The following is a 17,747-nucleotide window of genomic DNA, read 5'->3' as shown; positions in this document are numbered from 1 at the left end:
TTGTATATCTAAGGCACCAACAAGAATCATAAAAAAAAAAAAAATTTACTTTTTTTTTTTTATCAATACACAGATAGACAGAGAGAAACACAGAAAGATAGATAGATAGACAGATAACAGTGAAGGATAACTTCATGTATATTTATGTGTCAGGAATTCAGGACTTTATTGAGCAATAAAAAATATACACCAGTTAAAATAGTTTCCTTATTTCCATTAGTTTTTTTTATTCTTTTTTGCTTGATTTTCTTTTCAAAACCCTTCTTGTCTTGTTGGGAACATCCAAAAGAAATGAGAGAAAAAAGGCAGCCAGTCTGACTTTAAGCTGTAGAGTTCCGGCAGCGCCACAGTCCGAGAGCGTCTCGTTGTATTGATGAAACCATGACGGCGGATGTCGAAAAAAGAGCAGGATTTCACTTTCTTTTTTTTTTTACTGTTGTTTGTTCGCAGTTTTCTCCGACATTGACGAATACTTATGTCTGCTTCTCCGACTCTGCCTTTTCAGTGGATTCAGACGCCGTTTCAACTTCCTCTCCGTAAAGTTCTGCTATTTTCTCAAATTTTGGACCCCAGTCCTCCAGAGAGTTGTAGTCCAGTTCGGAATGTGCTCCAGCTGACCCGAGCGAGCTGACAGAGCCTGCTGGTGACCCCTGACCCTCGTAGGCGTAGGTCTGTAACGAATCATAGGGCGGGACGCTAGTGTCCTGATCCGCCTCGTCCACCCTCTGTTTGATAAACTCACCGACGTCCATTTGCTCATCTATGTCCAGGGACGAGGGGCTGAGACGGCCGCGGGCCGGTCTCCGTGACGACCACGGCCGGATGCACTCGGGCCGGACGTCCCGACGGAACTTGAGTTCCTCTGCGGCAGCTGGGTTGCGGAGAGCGATGATGTCAAAAGCCTCGGTGTCTTCCTCCCCGCCTCCTTCGTCATCATACGTCACGACGTTCTCACGGATGTCCTCCTCCGAGATGATCAACGGCTCTTTTTTGCTTCGCCGCAACGTAATGAACAGAATCACGATGGCTGTGAGGAGCAAGAAGAATACTTAATGTTCATATATTCATAAACATGATGCTTCTCATTATATAAACAAACAGTTCTGAAAAATAAAGAGCAATATGATGGAAATGAATGCATAGCATTGCCTTTCAAAAGGATGAGAAAAGCCTGATATTATAACAAAATCAACAGGAATGGAAGATAATTGCATTGTGTTTATTAAATATCATCGGGAAATTTTGCTAGGAGGTTGAAGGTGCATACCATATTCATGTCAAGTACCGGAAAACTGAAACAATAAATAAATAAAAATGATTCATCAATGTTATTAACACTGAATAATTTCTCCAGGAAACGCTCCCCCATTACAGCAAATGTGTCCCGCAGCAGGAGACGTGCGAAACATTACCGGGATAAGGGAAAAGCAGGTGTGAAGCATTGTCAATGCATGAACAAGCAAACACATCAGGGGCCAGAGATCAGAGCGGATGAATGATGATTCTTTCATATCCCATTAGAATGGAAAGAGCCACGATAAATGAACAGCAAGTCAATATCACACATTAGTCTCGATTAGCTTTCACTTCACCGATACACTATTAGCTGACACGACTAAAGGTTTATGAAAGAACTTCTAACACTGTCTGTACACATGTGAAATATATCAGTACAATATTAAATACAAGTTTTGTGTTAAACTGTTGAGTTTTACCGTTTTTGAATCCATTCAGCTGATCTCCGGTTCTGGCGGTACCACTTTTAGCATAGCTTAGCATACATCATTGAAGTGGACAAGACCATTAGCATTTCTCAAAAAAAAAAAATGACCAAAGAGTTTTGATATTTTTCCTATTTAAAACTTGACTCTTCTGTAGTTACATCGTGCACTAAGACCGACGGAAAATGTAAAGTTGCGATTTTTTCATTGCTGCGTAATAATCAAGAAACTTTACTGCCGTACCATGAGTGCAGCAGGCGTAATGATATGACGCAGCGCCTGAAAATAGGCCACCTTCCGTCAACACAACGGAACTATTATCAGGCGCTGCGTCATATCATTACGCCTGCTGCACTCATGGTACGGCAACGGCAGTAAAGTTTCTTGATTATTACGCAGGAATGAGAGTATAATTCCTAGCCATATCAGCCTAGAAAATCGCAACTTTACATTTTCCGTCAGTCTTAGTGCACGATGTAACTACAGAAGTCAAGTTTTAAATAGGAAAAATATCAAAACTCTTTGGCCATTTTTTTTTTTTTAGAAATGCTAATGGTCTTGTCCACTTCAATGATGTATGCTAAGCTATGCTAAAAGTGGTACCGCCAGAACCGGAGATCGGCTGAATGGATTCAAAAACGGTAAAACTCAACAGTTTAACTCTGGGGGAGTTGTAAAATGAGCCAATTTCCAAAAAAAGTGGAGTATCCCTTTAAAGTTTCTAAGTCTACAGAGGACTATTTGATCGGACAGAAGGTAAAATCCATACAAAACTCTTAAAACGAAATTAATAAAAAGTCATGAAAAGTATTCAAATAAATATATTATACAATATATATATATAAAAAACATGTTTTTTTAAAAAGCAACTACTTTTTTAATAATTAAATAATTTTAAATGTATACATGTAGGATTCATGTAAGATATATAAAAGTGCATAATTTTATTTTATATATGTATAAAGTGCATATATATTTTTTTAAATATATAATTTCTAATATTATATATTATCTCTTAGCTCTGGTACTTATACCATCCTATCCAGTAAACATAAAGAATCGACTAAACATGATTAAACTAAGAATGCATGTAATGTTAAATTTGGCAATTCTGGTAGTAGACAGAAAGATAACGAAACATATCGCACGCTGTTGTATGAAATTTGCACGCCAGCACACACACACACACACACCATTGTGTTGTTACACAAAACGCAAAAAGTGACACATTCTGTTTCGTGTTTGCTGACAAACAAGTAGCTCTCACTTTCCTGGATGTAATCAGCTCTGCTAAAGCCAGCAAATCTCGGAGACAGATTTGTGGAGTGGAAGGAGGGAGATTTTATCTACAAGTAGATTTTACCAGGAGCAAACAGAGCCGTGTTTGAGCAGGGATGTGCAGAACAAAGCCAGCGCAACATGTAGCACGACGTTCAGAACTATATTTAGCCCCGGCAGCTGCTAGGGTGAGTGCTGGAAATCTCTCTGGATTTTGAAAAGGAGACAGCATCACAGCCGAGAGGTGAGACCTAACCCGTGCATCCAGGGCCGGAGAGAGGGAGGAAAGGGATGAGAGGAAGAGGTGGTAATGTGCTCATGGATGAGAGAGAAGCCTATTACATATGCTGCTGCTCACTTTCCTGAACTCGCACCTTTAAAACAAACCTGTCGGCAGCTCACTCTCACTCTCTGTTTGCAGATTTCATTGCTTTTCCTCACATCTGTTGTTCCGCTGTTCGACATTTACCGTGACCAATTCTGTAAAATACGCTTCACTTTTGTTACCTTTCTTTAGTCTCACTATCCATCGTTTGGGCTACTGAGAAGTATATATATATATTAGTGCTGTCAAACGATTAAAATATTTAATCACGATTAATCGTATTAATGTCATAGTTAACTTGCGATTAATCACACATTTTTATCTATTCTAAATGTCTCTTGATTTCTTTTTGTCCCATTATTTTTTCTCATTTTAATGCTCTTATCAACATGAAAAAGTGGATCGGCTTGCTTTGTGCAAATGTTTTTTATTGAAAACAACATTGGCATATACTGTGTTCAATTTCACACTAACATTCTCACTTGGAGCAAATAATCTCTCACACAATGTAACACTGTCCATCAATAAAAGGGTGAAAGAAATACTGACGAGGTCCTGATATTGACGAGGGGGCGGAGAATTCGCATCAGCTGTGTGTGTGTGTGTGTGTGTGCTTGGCCATCATCAAGTGGTGTTTCAGACTGGACGTGCTGCGATCGCGATGATGATAGCTCAGGTCACAACGACAAAACACAAAGATCACTTTGGTCTCGTCAATGGAACCATTTGGCAACTTTTTAAATGTAAACTTTCCATTCAGAATCTTAAACGCTGATTTCACACAGTCGTTATTTTTTAAACTGTACATACATTTCTTTCATACTTTAGACTATATAAAGTGAAATTCATTTATAAATAAAATAATTTTTTTATATATAATTCAGAATGTAAAAAAAGAAGCAGGAACAAACTATATACATATCCTATATTGGATATTAACATCCAATAGTGTAAATCGCGGCAGCAGCTTCAGGTTGATAGTCCAAGACATTGTTGTTTATCTGTACTTCCGGGGTTCTTCCCACCGGAGCCTCGCTTTCAATTTCAAAATGGTGGCTGCGTGAAATCAGCGTATTGGCATTCATTTCGGCGTATCGCGCTCGTCATCCACTCAAAACTTAACGTTAACCTACTATTTGTCCGGCTTGCAAGCCTAAACAAGTGTGTGCGGCGTGCCTGTTGTTTTGTTTCCGGTCTAGCTAGATCCGCTTGCGCTTTGGTCGACGAAGCAACAAAACGTCCTCGCGCGGCGCAAGCCATTGAAATGAATGGGTTTCATGCCGCGTCCTGTTGCAAAAGCATGTGAAAAAAACTACAAAGATTGCTAGGCCAAAAAGACCGTTAATCGCGTGATAAAAAAATTAACGCCGTTAAAATGGGTTTGCGTTAACACCGTTAATTACGCGTTTAACTGACACCACTAATATATATATACACACACACACATACACTGTATACTCACACATCTGGTTCGCTATCACTCTCTCTCACACACACACGCACACATACACACACTATGGGCATCTTTACTGTAAATTTTGCACCAATAGAAATATGTTGGCTAGTAGAGATTCTACTACTGTACCACAGCTATTTAATCCACTGGATTATAACTGTATTGTCATACTGTCATCATGATGTTCATTTATTCATGCTTTGATATAATCTTTAGTCATACTGCCCACCACTATCTGCCCTGCTGTGAACACTACAGCATTCATCAATGTTTTGTTCATGACATTTTGATGCAGTCACGACCCTTCACCTGCTGTTACGGGACCCATGAAATCCTTTAAGTACACCCGTTACTTTTGATCCGCAGGTTTAAAAGGTGAAAAATGAAAAGTCAAGAGTTAAACAGGGCTGGATCAAGTGGAATTAGGACAATACATGTCAGAATCCTGCAGTGAAAACTAAAACCGGAAAAGTGATAGATGGGCAACAGTTGAAGAAAACCAACCGCCATTTGATCTACCTACATACCAGTACACATTACATTATTCTTAATTCTTCAATTCTATTACATTAATTAATATTAATTATATTTCGATTTACTATTTTTAATATTTACTTAAATTATTTATTAAAATCTTTTTTTTTTTACCATCTTTTCCATTTAATAGAATTGAATAATAAAGATGACAGATATAAATAAATAAATAAATAACAAAAATAGTAAATTATGTTTAATGGTATAATATAATATGGTAGATAATTGGTAAAATGTTTAAATATAAATACATAATAAAAAAGATATGATGTTTAATCCATTATATAATATCATAATCTTTTAAATATAAAATAACTGTTATATTTATTAAACATTATTTACTATTTTAAACATGTACTTATTTATTATTTAAATATAATATTTACTATTTACAAGTCAATTAATTACATTAAGCAATAATATCATTCCCTAACATCCATACGACTAGAAACCCTGCCATAGATTATCATTTTCTTAATATTCCGTTTTATTCAGAACTGTGTTATATTGCAGAAGTTAGCTTTACGAATGCTGTAACACATTACCTATGAACAACAGCACTAATATTCTCATATACAGTTGTGGTCAGAATTATTGGCACCCCAGGTAAATATCATCAAAAATGGCTGCAAGATAAATCTGCATTATTTATTCTTTTGATCGTGCATTCAAAAAATGAAATAAATGTTTGCACAACTGTTGCTGTGTTCTCAGGCATCATGTCCAGGTTGAACTCACCCAGTAAAATGAGCACACAGAGCAGGATGGCTATCAGAGCGCCCGTGCTGAGCCCTGCGGACGAGAGGAAGGCTTCGCCCTGGCAGATCTTCAGTCTGGTGCCTCTCTGGCAGGAACACACACGGAGCGTGAGGGTACTGGTGCTGCTCAGGACGGGCTCCCCGTCATCCCACACCACCACCGGGAGCTCGTACAGTTCCTGGGTCAGTCTGTGGAATCGCCTCCGTCTGGCGATGATGTTGGCAGTGCTGTCTGCGGACAGAGATGAGGTCACAGTTAATGACTCACTGAGCTATCGGATGGCTTCAGAGGAAATATTTGGTTTATATTGCTTTTTGAAACTTGACATCTGTTGCTTTATGGAAAAAAATCCACATGATTTTAAACTTGAAATAGGGGGAGTAAAAAGTGACAGACTTTCATTTGTTTCCGACAGTATGTTATATGGCTGTCACATTAAAAATAGTCTTGGAAAACTAGGCCTTCAATATCTTTTTTTCCCCAAGCATTTTACTGTATGGATAGTTTATTGTATATATTATATATATTTATAAATTTTATGTCAGATGCGATTAATCGCGATCAATTTGACATCACTAATTTTTACACAAATGATGTCTGTCTCTCAGTTTTGCTGTAATTACCACCATGACCAAAACCACTGTCACTTAAAAAAGTTTTCAAAAGTATTATTGGTAGCCAAAGAGAAGAGCTTGAGATGAAATATATTTTTTTAAGTCTGTATATTTTATTGTGCATAATTTTCCAAAAAGCTGTTCAGCAATTGTCAAATTGTAGAAAAAATGGGAACATTTTATTTCATATTTTTGTATTTGGATACATTAATGCTATTAAATAAGTCCCATAGTTATTATAAATGAGTTATTAGTTTAGGCATTAGTTTTAAATGCCCTTTCTACCAACGCCACTTACTACTATACTAGATGTAGAAATTACATTTGTTGTTTAAGAAATATAAGGGTTCAGACAAAATGAGGGATTTCATATACATACACTCTATTGGACATTAGATAAAAAAAAACAAAAAAACATTTGTGAGTGAGCTTATTGACTAAAAGTACAGAGGGCCAACAGTGCCCACAGTCGAAGAAACACAAAAGGCTAATAATTGTTAACAGAACAATGAGCAATTGAATTGTAATGAAGAAATTAAAATGAATGAAAAGAAGAAAACTAGGAAAATCCAAGGGTGAAAAGCAGAAGTAATGAGAAAGAGTGATAACAGATGAGAATAAATACACAGAAAGAATGAGAGGAAAAACAGAGAGGGAGAAAGAGGGCAGATAAGAGATCATTATATTAAATTAGTCTGGTTTGAGCACAGGCCACTCTCGTTGAGGCTCTCTGCCTCAGTGTGTGCCATTTCAGAGCATTTAGGAGCCCCATTCCCACAGATGGGCTTTTAATGGGAGAACTCGCATTCCCTGAGCCCAGGATACGTGAGGTCTGTCTAATACTGGCCGCCTAAAGCACAGCGAGTAAAGCTCTTAACCCGAGAATCAACCTAATGAGCCTCTATCTCGCTCTTTCTGAACTTTACATCCTCCAGCAATCCTTACGCTTCTAAGCATTTTGAGTGAGGGATGCTGGACGCAACAAGGATAGGGGAAATCAAATGACACTGAGCAGCATATGAGTCAAAGAGTGAGTGAGCGAGATAGAAAGAGAAAGAGAGAGAGAGAGAGAGAGAGAGAGAGAGAGAGAGAGAGAGAGAGAGAGAGAGAGAGAGAGAGAGAGGTTGGCATGGAAGATCTATTGTTAAAAGAAATCCAGAATGATTCAATACATTTTCAAATTAATTATTATGCAATAATATGTGTAATGGGACTAATAATAATATAATTTTGTAAACTATAGAGCTACTTACATTTTTTGTCATCATAGGTGGCGAAAAGTGTATTGAGTGAGTCACTGAATCATTCATTCAAACGTTCAAAAAACACACTGGCTGCGTCTGAAAGCTTAAAAATGTTGTCTACGGAGGAGAGGAAGTAATCAAGGCACGTCTCAATCCAATGCTAGCCTCACTTCCTGTCTCCTGAGATACCTTCATCTGATTGATTTTCAAAGGCAGCAAAGACATCCTTCGCTGCCTTTGATATTCACAAATGTATGTAAATGTATGTTTTTTTTTTTACCAAAGTTTTCCACTTCTGATGCCATTTCTAGTGAGAAATGACTATTAAAGTAATTAAATATTCGCTTAGTTATCACCAAAGCTCGCTCTATTTTGCTGTAGATCATTACACCGTTTCGTTGCCTCAGAAGTCTGTCCGAAATCAGTTTCGAGAGGTATAACTTCTTGCACAAACGCTGCCTATAAAGTCATTGCCTGATAAGGGAGCGAGGCTACAAGCAAGGCCGTAACCAGGGTTTGAAAATTAGTGAGGTCCGGGGTGTTGTGTAAAGAATTTTGCTATAGTAATGGTTAGGCCATTGGACCCACATTTCCCCATGGACATTAAGCTGTGACCTTTTTTTTTAAATGGAATTTGGCATATATACAGGGGTTAAATTTGGATTTAATTATGTGTGGGGTAGTCTAGGGGGCTCCAGGGGTATGCCCCCCCGGGATTTTTTTTTTGAAAAATAAACCAAAATGGCACTTTCTGGAGAGTTTTGTGCAAAGAAATATAGAAAAAAGTAGGTCTAGCAAGTCTTATATTTCTGTAATTCACACAGATCAAACACAAATATGCTGACTGAATAGATTGCTAGTTGAGAAACACTGCTTTAATGAATGTTTTTATGATGACTTTGTGAAAGGTTAACTAAACAGCATGAGCCGTCTTCCAGCTGGCCAGTAAGTTATTTGGCAAATTTCATTCTGTAGGCTAACATACAGATCTGTATTATGCTATTGTTTTTGATAGTGTTTTACATTTCTTACAGATAATCACGATTGTCATTGCGTTTGTCTTACCGAATGTGGTAGCTTTATGCAATTACAGTTTGTCTATAAGCTTTTTTTTTCTTTTTTTATTAATGCCGACAGTAAAATGTTGCCAGATATTGCTACGAAAAACAAGCAAAACAAAACAAAATAATAATAATAATCCGAAATAAGTTCAAAGCTTGTGTTTTGGAAATAAGATTAATATATCACTAAACCTAACGTGCAACTTTCCACTTTAATAACTTCCTAAAGTGTCACATTAAATCAGAAAAACAGGTCCAGGAGACTACTGCCACCTTTCCATTAGGTGGATCTGGCAACACGGAGGCTGCACCCGCGTTCACAACGCGCTCTCAAGCCCCGTTCACTGCGCCAGCTTCTCGCAGCAACATGAATAGCAAACACTCATGAGGTGGTTTAAACACGGCTAATTAATCTTTCAGAGAGCTTGACATTTTATTTTTGAATGTAAAAAAAATGACCTCATAGCTGGCTACGGCCATGGCTACAAGTCAGCTGCCTAAGTTTCCGGACGCAGCCAATATATCATTCAGGAATGAAACAAGTGACTGTCTTTCGGAGTGAACCATGAATCATTCATCCAACAGTTCCGATCAACAGCACTGATTCATTCAGTAACGCCGCAGTGTTGCTCGGAGATGCTCAGCGGTTCATTCGGCTGTGGCTCGTTTCAAACTATTTTCGTGGCAAATCAAAAATGGACAAGGTTGGCATCGGACATCCTGTCACTTATATGCACTGATGGGCAGTAACGCGTTAGAAGTAACGCGTTACTGTAATCCAATTACTTTTTTCAAGTAACGAGTAAAGTAAGGGATTACAATTGCAAAAACAGTAATTAGATTACTGTTACTTCCCCGTAAGCAGGCTGCGTTACTGCGTTAGTTAACGGTCATTTTGTTTCGTGAGACTGTCTCGTGCCATGAGTCGTGCGTGAGTGACAATGACGTATGAGCGCCGCGACGTCAGTGGTAAACACCGAAATGTGTAGTGTTGAACAAGAGACAACATGGAGCGCGGGAGAGAGACACGCATTTGATTCGTCTCCACACGCCACACCCCCCGATTTCTCACGCTGAAGTGTCAACCCGGTCGGTCAAATGCCTGAAAGATGAGTTTATCTATAGATCTACCTGTTGAGCCACTCGTGATCGAATAGTTATACCGAAAATTAGTTAAACTAGAGCGAGCGTGCATGCGAGACAGAGACGGCGTAGCGCACGCGCACCCGCAGAGAGGGAGAGCGAGCGAGAGACCTTGCGTGTGCAGAGAGCATCCTGATCTAGAAACAGGACCCCCGTTTGGAGAATGTCAAAATTCCACCTCAAATCTGAGCAAGCACCCGCAAGCCGGCACAGGAATGTGAAACTTACTGAAAAAAAAAACCCAACTGACATGACATGGATGTTTTGGTAAACTCATTTTGACTCCTCTCTGCACTTTACTGTTAAAAGACGTAAGTGTTAATAAATTGGAATACAGTCAGGAGAGACTTTCATTTTAATTATTTTATTGCTGTATTTTATTTATATCTATTCGAATGAAGGATTTTACAAAAAATATATTTATTTTATATGCTGGAATATGCAGAAATATAAGCTAACAGAAGAAGGACTTTCTTTATTTCATTAAAATATGGTGGAATGTGCAGAAAATAGGTTTAAATGTTCATCAAAAGTCTGAGACTGTTGCATTTAATTAAATTTTTGCTTGATGCAATGTGCATAAAGTTAAAATATTGAAACTAATAAAACAAGTTTAAAAAAGAGAGTGTTTCATTTGATTAAATTTTAGATGATGGAATATGCAGAAAGAATAGAATTAGGCTGAAAGCTCTATTGCTTTATAGCGTATTCAGGTCGTGCATCATGTTTTTGAAAAGTAACTTAGTAAAGTAACTAATAAAGTAACTAATTACTTTTTAAAATAAGTAATTAGTAAAGTGTACTGGATTACTTTCTTGGAGAAGTAATCAGTAACTAATTACTATTTCCAAGTAACTTGACCAACACTGCTTATATGAGATCGCAGCAATCGCAAACCACAGTGATCCAGTGATCCAATTCATTCCGAATGGACAAAAATACCGTCCTACATTTTTCTTGTTCGAGAAGGCATTTCACTCAGATAAATGTCACAATAGGAAAGAAAATACTTCCATTTCATGACAATTGTTAGTAAATAAATGTATTATGGTCTTATCGTATTGCTTTTCGCCACTCATAAGCATCGATAAGACATGATCACATTACTTGACAGCTACTTCTACTGCTTTACATATCATGTGGATATGCACGTACATATGGAGTTTAACACGGACATGTGCATTTACGCCTGGGAACGTCAGAAGCTGCTATCTGTCTTGATGCTACGAAAAACATTCCCTGCCAGCACAACATTAAATACCTGCAGACACCAAAAGCTCTCGCTCCTGGCACCCAACTGTGTCCCATAAACAATCACAGAGACACACTACAGAGAACACACTCTAAACAATATGCTGTCTGTAATACCGGTACATGATATCTATAAAAAAAAAAATAAAAAAAAAAGGGAAAGCGAGAGGAATCTGAAGGCTGAAATATACTCCCTAATGAATCTGAAGTAAACATCTTGTTCATGGCAGACAATACATGACACATGAAATACAAGAATGTCCAAAGAGGCTCTGCATTATTAATTTTGTCAGTCTTCACAACTCAATTTTCTTGATCTGGAGGTAACAAAAAACATTTTAAGTGCATTAATAATATCATATATAATAATAAAATCAAATAATATAAAATATATAATAATATAAATATCTATATTTTTATCTGCGTAAATTTATTTAAAAACTTTGAACAGGGAACAACCCTTAAATATGAGAAAAGACAAACAATAAAAAAAAGATAATGATAATTTAAAATGAGTGAATAAAGTTCCTCTGATCTGAACATCTGATACAGTTCTCAGAGTTCCACATCTTACGTCATGTATTATTTGATTTGATTTCAAAGGTTATGATGCATCTGATTCCAATTTTATAGAGGTTGATGGTAAATGGTTTTATATGGTTAGAAATGATATGCCTTCATAAATAAATGCAAAAATCCAAGAAAATCAAATGCAGGCAGTGACTATTGGCCCTTAATGTAAAAGTTTAATTTCACATTGCACACTCATGAATTCCCACAACAACAAATACACGATGAAGACTTACAATCAATAAATCGTTTCCCAAATGATGCTTATAAAAAATAAACAGAAAGAAGCTGTAGCTTTGTAGAGAGGCAAACATTTGTTGACGTGTGGTCCTCACCCGCTGGTGGCTGACAGCACGCTGTCTCTAATTGCACCGCAACACTGCTCAAACTGCCATGTGAGAGAATAAGCTGTATGTTCAGGACACAAAAACAGACTGAAACCACCACCTTCACATCTGTCAACATTTCAGTCCTGAAAACAACCGACCTACAACTGATATGAGGGGAAAAGGGTCTTATCACACACAATGTTTCCATTTCCTTTAAAGGAATACATTTCCCTTGGTCAAATAATGTGCATATGCTAATGAGATGCTCAGTGATTGGTGGCTAGCACTCCATAGCCAATTAATTCTTATTCGATTTGCTGCTTCACTCAGCTCCGTCAAAAGGCTCATTTAAGGCGTCAAGCGTCTTGACATGTCATTCAGCTCTTCCTCGCAATCTACACAAGCAAAGACAAATATCAAGTTTGAGTTATTTGTTGCAGATTAAGTGGATGCTTTTGAAATACTTGTGCTTTTACAGGATGAATATAAAGAACAAGCAATTCTTATAATTTCATAACTCAGCGCAAACATTACAAACTAATATTCCAGCTCCCAACTAGGCTGTTATATCACACAAAACTGGTCTTTTCGTCCATATTTAAGCTGAAATGGGGCAAACAGCCACCCCGTGGTGAGCAGGAGGTCACAGCGTCCACATCTTTGACCACTTCAGCAGAAAAAGGGCCATTTTGATTTTATTTGATAAGAATTCTGTCATTTCTACCATTAAACTGCGCTGCTTCTGAACAGGTGAGTTGATGAAAAAAACTGCTTACTACACAACTGTTTGCCAGGCGCTTGGTGTGCATGCTGTTTCTCGGCTCAATATTTACACGCTTATTTAAGTCCATCTTCTTGAATCATTTATCCTTGTCAGTCTGTATGCAACACAGTTTGTGCACTTGCAGCAAATCATTTATTCAGGATAGTTTATGTGGCGCTGTTATGGAAAGCACAACTATTTGTATGGCTGATACACAAGGTTAGGGATCTGAAAAAAAAAATCACGCCTAAAATATTAAACTCTGGTGCATAATTGATCCTGCCTCATTTGTACACGAATAAAACCTCAATCACCTTGTTGGAGATTTATTTTTCTAAGTCAACAGACTTTTCTAAACATTTACCCTGGCATGCGATAAAACAGGCAGGAAAAATCCCATTGAAATACACTGTAGGACTAGAACCACATATAACAATATAGAAAACACCTTAGCAACCCAAAATAACACCTTAGCAACCGTAAAGTAATGTGTATAGAAGAGCAGTAATTTAAAGTCAACTTGAAATGGCATTTGGACAAAATATTTCAGAGTATAAACAGAGTATTCAACAATGACAACAACAAAAAGTGGGCGTTTGATTGCCATTTTTACTAGAACCCTTCAATCGAGCCCTGTAAAGTGTGAATGCTTGGAGTGCCAAGTGTTTGTTATAGTCCACGTTTGGTCTCAAAAAACTTCAAAACCACAGCATAGTCTGGTTAATAAGTTATCAAAGAACTGAAATAAAGAATTAAATAGAATTAGAAAATATCTAAGCAACACTGAGGCATTCCCTAAACTCAGAAACTCCACTGATTTATCTTTCCCCTTAAACAACTAAAGAAAAAAAAAAAAACGGACTAAAAATTATAATCTTGAAGCAATAAAAAAAACAGCTTTCACTGGGAAAACAGCCATGTTCTGTCGCATAACAACACTTCAACCTTCACTGAAGTGGCAGGATATCTGAGTGACACTCCGACTAATTAAAATTCCCAAATATCATCAGCCTGACAGCAACAGCTTTCGACTCCTCTGATGAGGGGCTGTACTAGAAAGGTCTTTCTGTATGAAAACGTGCAAAAAGATGCCTTCAGAAATCAATTGATCTATTAAAGTAACTGGGTCGTTTAGAGATCTGAGCGCTGGTTTAATTGCCTGTAAAAAATTAGAAATGGAAAAGAAAATGTCATCGTGATGATTTGGCACCAGCCAAAGGATCAAGGGAAGACTAATTATAAGTCATTTGGAAGTTAGGCCATGTTTCTTGCTCATTTAGTGTCTGTTATGAATAAATAAATATATTCTATATAAATAAGGTTGATTCTTTATTCACACACAAATATATATACACTCACCGGCCACTTTATTAGGTATACCTGTCCAACTGCTCGTTAACACTTAATTTCTAAGCAGCCAATCACATGGCGGCAACTCAGTGCATTTAGGCATGTAGACATGGTCAAGACAATCTCCTGCAGTTCAAACCGAGCATCAGTATGGGGAAGAAAGGTGATTTGAGTGACTTTGAACGTGGCATGATTGTTGGTGCCAGAAGGGCTGGTCTGAGTATTTCAGAAACTGCTAATCTACTGGGATTTTCACGCACAACCATCTCTAGGGTTTACAGAGAATGGTCCGAAAAAGAAAAAACATCCAGTGAGCGGCAGTTCTGTGGGCGGAAATGCCTTGTTGATGCCAGAGGTCAGAGGAGAATGGCCAGACTGGTTCGAGCTGATAGAAGGGCAACAGTGACTAAAATAACCACTCGTTACAACCGAGGTATGCAGCAAAGCATTTGTGAAGCCACAACACGCACAACCTTGAGGCGGATGGGCTACAACAGCAGAAGACTCCACCGGGTACCACTCATCTCCACTACAAATAGGAAAAAGAGGCTACAATTTGCAAGAGCTCACCAAAATTGAACAGTTGAAGACTGGAAAAATGTTGCCTGGTCTGATGAGTCTCGATTTCTGTTGAGACATTCAGATGTTAGAGTCAGAATTTGGCATAAACAGAATGAGAACATGGAACCATCATGCCTTGTTACCACTGTGCAGGCTGGTGGTGGTGGTGTAATGGTGTGGGGGATGTTTTCCTGGCACACTTTAGGCCCCTTAGTGCCAATTGGGCATCGTTTAAATGCCACGGCCTACCTGAGCATTGTTTCTGACCATGTCCATCCCTTTATGGCCACCATGTACCCATCCTCTGATGGCTACTTCCACCATGTCACAAAGCTCTAATCATTTCAAATTGGTTTCTTGAACATGACAATGAGTTCACTGTACTAAAATGGCCTCCACAGTCACCAGATCTCAACCCAATAGAGCATCTTTGGGATGTGGTGGAACGGGAGATTCGCATCATGGATGTGCAGCCGACAAATCTGCGGCAACTGTGTGATGCCATCATGTCAATATGGACCAAACTCCCTGAGGAATGCTTCCAGCACCTTGTTGAATCTATGCCACGAAGAATTGAGGCAGTTCTGAAGGCAAAAGGGGGTCCAACCCGTTACTAGCATGGGGTACCTAATAAAGTGGCCGGTGAGTGTATATATATATATACACACACACCATTAATCCCGCTGTTTGCCTGAGGGCCATCTAGCTAAGGCAAACAATATTTGTGTGAAAAAGAGAGAGAGGAGACATAGAAATTACCCAAGCTCTTTTCTTCGAGTTTGATTTCCATACTGCTAAAAAACACGGTCATTATACACAAAGATTAAGATACTTTAAAACTGTAGTTTCACAAAACAGTTACTCAATCTACAGTAGTTCAACTAAAGTCACGCTTTTCATTTTAGATAGTTTGATACACATCAACCAAACAATTAACAGAAAGTAACTACACTAAGCAATTTAATTCTGTTATTCATAGATAACTGGCATGAAACCGCATGAAGTAAGCATGAAACGAAGGTTGTAATAGTGTTTTCTTCCCTTTTGTGACAGTATATGAGTGAAACGACTTTAATATACATTACCAAATAACTTAATATTTAGAACGGTTTTGTGAAAATAATCACTGAAACGATTCAGCTTAAAATAATACTTTACTCATGATCTATTCACACAATGCTACATCTCTCATAGGGCTGCACGATTTGGGGAAAATGTCATATTGCGATTATTGAGGTCAATATTGCGATATGCAATTGCGATTTAATAAACAAATGGTTTCATGAGTCAACTTGCTAAAGCAAAATGCACACACAGATTAGTGATAATTCTGAAATGTGTATTTCTCAACTCAAACTAGCAACAACAACTAAATGATTGATAACACCTATAATGATCAATAAGCCATTGATGTCTGGATACAAATTAATTTAATTTTAATTTAAGTGAACTTCAAACAATCCTCACATAAACCCATAATAAATGTCATATTTAGGCTACCTGTGCTCTTCCTGTCTAACAGGTAGGACATATATACAGAAATTGAATAAAGTTATCAAACAGTCTGCGCTGCATAAATTATAAATTATATGGACTAAAATCCTATTTAAAGCTACACAAGTTCTTTGGTCAAGAGCAGTGAGTGTTTTTCTCTGTTCCCTTTGGTCTTTGATTAACTTTACTGACAGAAAGCATTATTGGATGCTGGCCCTTTAAGAGTTGCTGACAGAGACGCGGATCTCACACGCGCCTTATTCTCTCACAGCTCTTCACGTCCATATAAGACTGCTCTTATGTTATGATTATGAAGACACTCGACAAATGATATTTTGGCATAATTGTGTGTGTTATTGTTCGTTCACTTCAAGCGGAAAGAGAACTGAATTCTGGCGCGCGGTCTGTGCATGCGCATGAAACTGGCGCGCGTCTTTCAGTCAGGACAACAGCCAGCGCGCTCTCTTTTGACTTGTCTCGCTGAATTGTTTAAAGCATTCGCATGAATAAGAGCGGGATCATGTAACACTAGCCAAAGGATGACAAACAATAACAGATGCTGCGTTAACAGCCCTAATTTGTTTATTTCATATAAAATCGCAGTATTTTGCGTCATATAATCGCATAGGCTTGACATCGCGATTACGATATGATTAATCGTGCAGCACTAATCTCTCATGAGCTCTTACGAAAGCATCAAGAGCAACTACGCGAGATGTTGAGATTAGAAGAGAATAATTGCTTAAATTTCTGACTGTTTCTCACAAAAAGCTATCATACGAGTCCACAGACCACAACTAGTCGTCTTCACTTTCATTATATTGAAAATACATCTTTTATCATGGTCATCTGGTCACTCATAACTCAATGTTATCTTCAGACTGTATTGCATTCCCATCATGCAGTTCGGAAATGGCCTTATGTTCACCATCCTAATAATGATCATAATTACTGGGAAATGACTCATTTCTCCTGTTACTTTTTGGTTTACAGTCGATCTTTGGTTTACAGTCGATCAGACGCCCACCAACGGACTGACACCAAATAAAAGAACAGCCTTCTCAGACGCTGGCTGCATATTAAAACAAGGTAGTGTTAAACACTATAGAGAAGCACGTCTCTATAAAGGCCTAAAGATACGGTGTATTAAGCCGATGGAAATAGGATGAGAGTCTTTCAGAGACAGATGGAAAACAGGCAGGATAGACAGAGTGTGAGAGAAACAGAGAAATAACTAACAATTTATTGAAAGCGGATGGGTGTACTCGCAAGAGAGTGAGAAATAATGAGGTGT

At 38.0% G+C, this 17,747-nt stretch overlaps 1 protein-coding gene across 1 annotated transcript in view; it reads right to left on the bottom strand.

Moving 5' to 3' along the window:
* Positions 1–281: 281 nt before the first annotated feature.
* The window catches only part of LOC130076892 (cadherin-18), a 115,318-nt gene continuing 97,852 nt past the window's right edge, over positions 282–17,747 (bottom strand). Inside the window, exons 11-12 of the mRNA XM_056242189.1 lie at positions 6,053–6,304; positions 282–1,027 (exon numbers count right to left, since the gene is read on the bottom strand). Of these exons, the coding sequence (XP_056098164.1) occupies positions 474–1,027; positions 6,053–6,304 (806 nt within the window). The 3' untranslated portion in view covers positions 282–473. The remainder of the gene's footprint in view (positions 1,028–6,052; positions 6,305–17,747) is intronic.

The sequence above is a fragment of the Rhinichthys klamathensis genome, unplaced genomic scaffold (assembly GCF_029890125.1).
Source record: "Rhinichthys klamathensis goyatoka isolate OS25496 unplaced genomic scaffold, OSU_Roscu_1.1 h1tg000706l_1, whole genome shotgun sequence".
In the NCBI taxonomy this organism is placed as follows: domain Eukaryota; kingdom Metazoa; phylum Chordata; class Actinopteri; order Cypriniformes; family Leuciscidae; genus Rhinichthys; species Rhinichthys klamathensis.
This window is presented reverse-complemented; position numbering and strand designations above follow the sequence as displayed.